The following is a 7,629-nucleotide window of genomic DNA, read 5'->3' on the forward strand; positions in this document are numbered from 1 at the left end:
CCCATGAGGCCCTGTGTACCCACAAGGCCACTGTAAATGACACGCCCAGAATCCCGTTTCGCAATTTTTCTAACCCTCCCATGATCCCTTGCAGTTTCAACAATTCCCTTCGTCCCATGATTCTATGTGGTACCTATACGCCCTATTCATGACCTCATCATCTTTTGTTTTGCCTACAATTCCATGTCTCTCTTATGAGACTCAGGCCTTCTCAGTCCACTTCCTCCCATTATAACTATCACATGATTCCCCCATTATTCCCATGATTCCTTGTAGTTTCTCCAATTCCCTTCTTCCCATAATCCCTTGTAGTTCCCAGAAGCCCACAGTACATGACATCATTCCCATCATACCCTGCTTCTCCCATAATTCCATTTCTCTCCCATGATTCTTTAGTGTCCCGAATTTCCTTCTTCCCATGATCCTTTGGGGGTACCCAGAAGCCCACATGACCTCATCATACCCACAATCCTTTGTAGTGTGGAATTCCCTTCTTCCCATGATTCCGTGTGATACCCCTTTGCCCTGTAGTCATGACTTCATCATTCCCATAATCTTTTGTTCCGCCCACAATTCCTTTTCTCTCCCATGAGCTTCAGGCCTTCCCTCATTCCATATACCTATTCACATAATTGCCCTATCCGTCCCGTATTTTCTCGTAGTTTCCCGATATCCCTGCTTCCCATGATATCTTGCGGTACCCACAAGCCCACAGTACATGACTCGTCATTCTCACAATTCAAGTTTTCTCCTATTATCCCTGTGATTTCCAAAATTCCCTTCTTCCCATGATCCGTTGTAACCATAAGGCCAATGTACAACACCTCAACAGTCTCACAATCCTTCGTTTCTCCCATAGTCCCCGTATCCTCCCATGATCTCTCGGAATTTCCAGAATTCCCTTCTTCCCATGATTCTGTTGTACCCATATGCCCCTTTCACAATATCATCATTCATAATCTTGTTTCACCCACAATTCCATTTTTCTCCCTTGAGCCTCAGGCTTTCCCTCAGTTCATTTCCTCTCATTATACCTAGATAATCACACAGCTTCCCTATCCTTCCCATTATCCTCTGCTGCTCCTCTAAGGCCACTACACATGACCTCAAACCACCATTGCCCATGTGGTACCCATACGAGCACTCTTCATGACCTCATACCGATAATCTTGTGTTTCGCCCAGAATTCTAGTTCCCTACCATGAGCTTCTAGCTAGCCTTCCCTTTAATTTCCTCATATACTAGCTTTCACACAATTCCCTTATCCTTCCCATGATCCCTTGTAGTTTCTAGCATTCCCTTCTTCCCATGATCCCCTGTAGTTTCTAGCATTCCCTTCTTCCCATGATCCTTTGTGGTACTCATAAGCCCACCGCTTATGAACTGAACATTCCCACAATCCTTCGTTTCTCCCATAATCCTTTGTACTTTCCAAAATTCCTTCCTTCCCATGATTCCATGTGGTACCCATATATAAACCCAGTATTCAAGACCTCAACATTCCTATAGAGTTTTGTTTCACCCACAAATCCATTTCTCTTCCATGAGCCTCTGGCCTTCGCCTTCCCTTTAATTTCCTCATATACTAGCTTTCACACAATTCCCTTATCCTTCCCATGATCCCTTGTAGTTTCTAGCATTCCCTTCTTCCCATGATCCTTTGTGGTCCTCATAAGCCCACCGCACATGAACTGAACATTCCCACAATCCTTCGTTTCTCCCATAATCCTTTGTACTTTCCAAAATTCCTTTCTTCCCATGATCCCTTCCAGTACTCATAAGCCCACGGTACATGACCTACTTCCCATAATTCACAATCTATTTTCCATGAGCCTGTCATTCCCACAATTGTTTCCCATGATGTTATCGTTCCAAAATTCCCAAATTTATCAGTGACATCTTTCTCATCATAATTCCTGTCATTTTCACTATTGCATTTCCCTCCGCAAATACTTTATTTCCTGCAATTATATTGCTCGCTCATGACGCCCTCTGTTCCCCGTAATGCCTTGGTGTTCCCCAAAATGCCCCCTTTTCTCCCGCTAGCTCTTGTCCTTCCCATAATTCCTGTTCTCGCCCGTGATGATTCTCACAAATGTCCTCTGTATCCTGGACCTCATTGTTCCCCGAATCCCATTTGTCGTCCACGAGCCTCTGTCTTATCCACGGCCAGGGGCTCCGGGACAGGTGTGGTGCACAACGTAGGGCTCATGCCTGGTGCCTGCTGGCTGGGGCATCCGATCGAAGCTTCGGGGCTTTTCAAGGGTCTCGGAACAGGTGAGGGTGCAGAAGACAGGTCTCAGACCTCCACGGGGTTGGGAAGTTCCCCAAAACCTGCCTGGCCTTCCGAGGCACGTGACAGAGGCAACGAGGAGGCGCTTGGTGCTTGGGCAGCACGAAGCCTCCGGCACCCGTGTGTCCTGCAGACACACTCGTCGGATGGACTCTGCACCGATACTGAGTACCCCAGCGGCCTCACTGGATGACATTCTCAGAGACGTGTTTCCTTAACACTTCGTCTCTGGGGGAGGGACACGTTTATGACAACTGCCAGCACCCAGGGCATACCGGGCAGGCAGGGCTGGGTTCACGGGACGTGGCTCCAGCAGCACTGGCATCTGAAAAGCTGGTTATGCCACAAACAGGTCCATCTGTGAAGCCCCAGGGGAAGGACAGAAGAACTGGGAACCTTTATAAAGCCAAAGGAGTCAGAAGGTGCCCTGAGGCCTGAGGTCACAGCAGTGTCCTCGGCCCAGAGCTTGGTCACACACCACTATGTGACACTCAAGCCCAGAGTCTTTCTGGAAAGATGACAGAAATCGCATCGGCCGTAGGTGGCCCTGGCAGGTCGTGTGTTTGAAGTGGCTCCTCCGCTGTTCCACAAAACGCCGATGCTCTCGCTTTTCTTAGGCGTCCCCCTGAATTAGCACGTGTCCCTTCTCAGATCGCGCCCTTCTTCAAGCTCCTTGGTCTCCCTGGTCCGAGGTGACAGATTAATGCCACGTCCAACGGATGTCGACTCACGTACCCGTTTGCTTATGCACTCAACCGAGCGCTCATGTGTGTGCCTAGCGCCGTCTGGGGCACGGCCGGTACGGTGCCGAGTCAGACGCCCTCCCTGTCCCCTGGGCTCTGCACTGTCCTGGCAGAGACACAGAACGCAAAGCCCGAATAACGAGACAACATCCCAGCTGCTGAGAAGGCCGTGAAGAAAAACCAATCACAAGGAGGCAGGACCATGCTGTTTGGTACAGTGTGTCCGATGCCTCCCCAACGACGAGGTGCTCTCTGAACTTGGACCTGAGCGAAGTGCAGAAGCCATTAAAATCTGAGCAGAGCTTTCCAGGCAGAAAACGGAGGCCTGTGGCCGGGGTGAGCTTGGCGTGAGACAGAGAGAGAGGCCGCTGTGCCAGAGGGAGCAGAGAGGGACACACGCGGAGTCTGCAGTTGTCACCCAGAGCCCTGGGTGGAGGGAGCCCCGTGGAGGCCACTCCCTCGCCTGCCACACGGTGGAAAAGACCGCTGTCCTCTGAGGCTGCCATCCGTGTTCTGCACACGCAGCACAGAACCGGGCACACGGCAGCCTCCGTGCAGAATAAAGCGCAATGTGACACCGGTCCCCAGGAGTCCCACGGCTTGAGCAGGACGGCGTGTCCTCCGGGATGACTCCTCCGGCAGGAACGATGTTGGCTTTCACTCTGCTCAGGACCCGGCCCTCCCCACACCCGCACGCCGTGTGGCATCATCCACGGAGAGCCAGCACGGAGGTGTCGCAGCTCGGTAGACGGGGGTGGTCGCCCTCCCCTGGGGCACCTCCTGGCATCGAGGGCCCGTGGCCGGCCACCGATCACGGTGCCCACGGTTCAAGCTGGCACCAGCCCCTCGTGGCGGCTGCAGCAGCCGTCCGGAAAACGCACTGCGCTCTGGTGCTCCCGAGCCTGACGTGGGGGACAGGATCGCATGACACGCCTCTGAGGACGTGGGCAGCATCACTGGCTGTTCTCTCTCCCTCTCCAGGTTCCGACGCCAGCGCTATCGACATCCACACGGCCCGTGGGGTCCGCAGCGCCGAGGCCGAATCCATCCCAAAAATGCAGGGAGACCTGTGACCGGGACGTGGCCGGCCCCAGCCCAGACCCTCCCCTCTCTGCCGTTCTGTTCACCCCTTCCCGTCCCTGCCCCGCCTGGGTGTAGCGCCCCCCGCCCCCCAGATCGCACGCCCGTCACCGGGTGAGCGCCTCTCCCCCCGGCTCCCCGTGGCGCTGACAGGTCCCGCCACGTGCGCTGGGGATGCCAGATTTCCCACCCGACCAGACGCCGAAATGTCAGGCCAGGTCCGCGTCCTTGGGAAAGTCAATAAAGGCCTCGTAAGCGATCCCCGTCTGCTCGGCTTCTGTGCGAACACGGCCTGCAGCTGCCGCTCTGCAGCAGGGGCCCGACGGTGCCAGGGCCCCTCCAAGCGCAGAAGCAGCAGGACCAGTGGTGCGGCTAAGCGGAGGGCCCCGGGGTCACCGGGACGGGGTGGGGGAGGCGGCAGGAGAGGTAGTTTCCACCAGGAATTGAGCCTCTGGTCCCTACGCCGTGCTGAGTCGCGTGCCCAAGGAATTCTTGGCACCTGATTTATTATGGTCCGATCGCCCAGGGCTCCACCTTTCCATCACGAGAAGGTACATATACGGTTGGCACAAATATTGTAATAGGCACTGACGTTGCAGCCAGGTAGGTGTGTCTCTAGGAGCATGACACTGTTTTCTAAGGACACTGCGGACAGCTCTGCTGTGTGACAGCGTCTTCACGAAGAGAAGCTGTTCCGGAAGCTCCTGGACTCGTACTTCTGCAGGGATGTGCACTTCTGCAGGGCACGGCAGCTGCACATGGACGCGGGGCTCCAGGTCACTGTCGCCGTGCTGCCCAGGGCTGCACCTCCCCACGAAGGGACCTGCACTAGGGCACACCCAACGTGACCCCAAGTGTCAGGGACGCACGAGGCCGTGTCAGCTTTGCCGGGTGGCATCTGCATTCCTAATCTGTGCTCACATCCTGTCCGCCCCCAGCATGGAGAGCCCGTAGTGTGCTTGAGCATCTACCCCCTACCACATGGGGCATTTACTCAGCGCCGCATGGGGTACAGCCCGCCCCCGCTCTGGAGGCAAAAACCGCTCACTGCGCGATTTCCCAGCCTCCTTTGCGGCTGGAGGAAGCAGGGGACTCGGGAGAGCCAATCACACAGTGTTCCACGTCTGTAAGTTAGTGGCCAGTGCCCAAGGGAATGGGCCTCAGAGAAGCACCTGAGGACAGGCTGGCCGCAGGCACGACCCTTTGGAAGGCAGCTGCGGTGAGCTTGCAGGCCCAGGGTGCAGGTGTGGGCGGCCCCCGGTGATCCTGGAGCCCCACTGTGGCTCTTGCTGTCTGCGTGGCCGCCAAGGCCACTTCTTGGAAACCCCTCAAAGGCGCCCAGTATTGGCGTCCATGCTCCTTGGGTCACACTGGCCAGCGTCGGGGTGGGAAGCTTGCACACGCGAGCCGTGGCAGACCTGATTATCCGGTTACAACAGCTCCTCCTAGATGGGGCGTCATCGTCACCAGCTGGCACCGTGGTGTGGATTGGGGCGAGAGGGTCAGTGAACGTGCCTTGTCGTGGCTACTCAGCAGGCACGGAGCTAGGCCCTGGCCATGGGGACTCGCTGGGGAGCGTCAGGATGTGGCGTTATCTCGTCAATCTAGGGCATAAAAGAGACAGTATCTGAGCAAACGAACAAACGCACGAGATCGCTTGGTTGTAAGCGACTTTGCTGGAAGCCTGGCCGCTGCAGACGGCGGACGCTGGGAAACCCAGCAGGCCGAGGGTGATGGGAGTGGTCATGCTGAGGGCGGCGTGACCGCTCGAATGGACGGTCTTGAAGATGGGGAAGTGGGCGGCACGGGGGTCGGGGCTGGCCGGACACGACGGAGGAGTCGCAGGCGGTGTAGTTTGGGTAGAAAGGTGTCACCAGGTGGCTCCCGTTTGACGCCCCCTGGGCTGTTTATCGGACCACAGGAAACTCATGACTCTGCTCAAGTCCTCCAAAGACCCCTCCCTCGCCCCTCGGGACTGACCGTGTGGCCGTGGGAGAAGGTGCTAGCGCAGCCACGTCCTCCTCCGCGTGAGGACACGCGCCAGCCACAGCCCCCACCCTCCGGAGCGCGGCCCTGCACCCCCACGGCCCCCTCCGGGTGGGACCCCGGCCCCTCGCCCTGCTTACCTGGCAAGTGCATGAGACGCTTTGGAGAAAAAGGAGGCAGACTGAGGAGAAAAAAGGAACATTCGGCCACATCCTGCACCTTTGTAAGGGCCTGTCTGTGCCTCCACCGGCTCCTACCCCGTCCACCTCACAGTGGCTCGTAGTTCCCGTCACCGGCAGCCGACAGCGGCCCCCACACCGTCCCGGGTGCAGAGCGCGTCTCTAGACACGAAGGACCTTCTCGAACCCTCTTCAGCAGCGGCCCCGAGACGCGGGCATTACCAAGGGCAGAAGGAAGCTCTCTGCTCAGTGACGGGGCTCCCGCCCCCAGAGGCCACATGAAGTGGGGCGTCAGGGCACGTGGGGAGGCGTCTCAGAGCCACGGCGGCACAGGTTCCGTGGGACCCGCGTGTAACTCACGTTACACGCATCTCGCTACCTCCGTGGCCCAATCAATCCTCCTCCCGCTCCGGTGCCAGGAAACCCGTGTACAGCTGTGCACGTCACCGGCGTTATCGTGGAAGTCACACGTGCCCCCCTCCCCAGGTCCGCCCTGCGTTTGCTCCCAGGACCTTCCTATGGCTGTCGTAGCAGGGTTATGGGGTGTTGGGTTCACCCCAAATCGGCCTGGCGAGAACGGGCTTGGTCAGCCAGACAGGGTTTGAAAAAGGACAAAAAATTAAGGCAGCTGTGCCCGAGATGACACAGGGGCCGAAAACACGGGACGGGCCGCAGCCTCTGTTTCATTCTGGGACAGCGTCAGGGTGGCTGTCAAGACACCAGCACGACCTGCTCTGGGCTCACCTGTGCGGCCTGGCTCTCGGACACACCTGCTTCCTCCCTGTCACGGGACAGCCGTACCCACCAAGTAACCAGATTCCACAACAGCCACCAAGGATGAAAGTGGCCTCGACAAAACCAGCCGGTGGACTCTGGCTCAGAACGTGTGCGGAAGTGCTCGTCCGCACTGGGCACAGTCAGCGTCCGATGTCCCCCGCGTCCCGTGACTATGGCTTCTTCCGATGGCTCAAAGCAAACCGTGGACAAGACAAAGTCCACGTGCTTTGACTTTTTCAAACAGCCAGTCTGAACTAAAGTGACGGAGAGGAAAAAAAACACTCCAAAACACGCTCCCTTGGGGTCGGAAGCGTTCGGTCCCATGCCCGATTAAGCGGCCGTCCTGGAAGCGGACACCAGACTCGGTTTCCCCGCGAGACGACGCAGCCTGTCTCCACTCGCCCGCGGGGTCGCGGAGCCCCCAGGTCACCGAGCGCGACCAAGAAAACACACCCACCACGTTGTCTAGTATCAAAATAGAGCAATTTATTCAAGACACTGAATATGATCTGTTGATTCTCTCTCGAAACAAATGCGCTACGACACGGCGGGACGGGACCCCTCCTCGCGG

General features: G+C 57.0%; 1 protein-coding gene across 1 annotated transcript in view; it reads left to right on the forward strand.

Annotated features, from left to right (window-relative positions):
* Nucleotides 1-6,142, forward strand: part of GPR143 (G protein-coupled receptor 143) — a 23,740-nt gene extending 17,598 nt beyond the window's left edge. The window contains exon 9 of the mRNA XM_015593987.2: nucleotides 4,018-6,142. Within this exon, the coding sequence (XP_015449473.1) occupies nucleotides 4,018-4,109 (92 nt within the window). The 3' untranslated portion in view covers nucleotides 4,110-6,142. The remainder of the gene's footprint in view (nucleotides 1-4,017) is intronic.
* Nucleotides 6,143-7,629: the final 1,487 nt, after the last annotated feature.

Source organism: Pteropus alecto, unplaced genomic scaffold (genome assembly GCF_000325575.1).
Source record: "Pteropus alecto unplaced genomic scaffold, ASM32557v1 scaffold18, whole genome shotgun sequence".
NCBI lineage: Eukaryota > Metazoa > Chordata > Mammalia > Chiroptera > Pteropodidae > Pteropus > Pteropus alecto.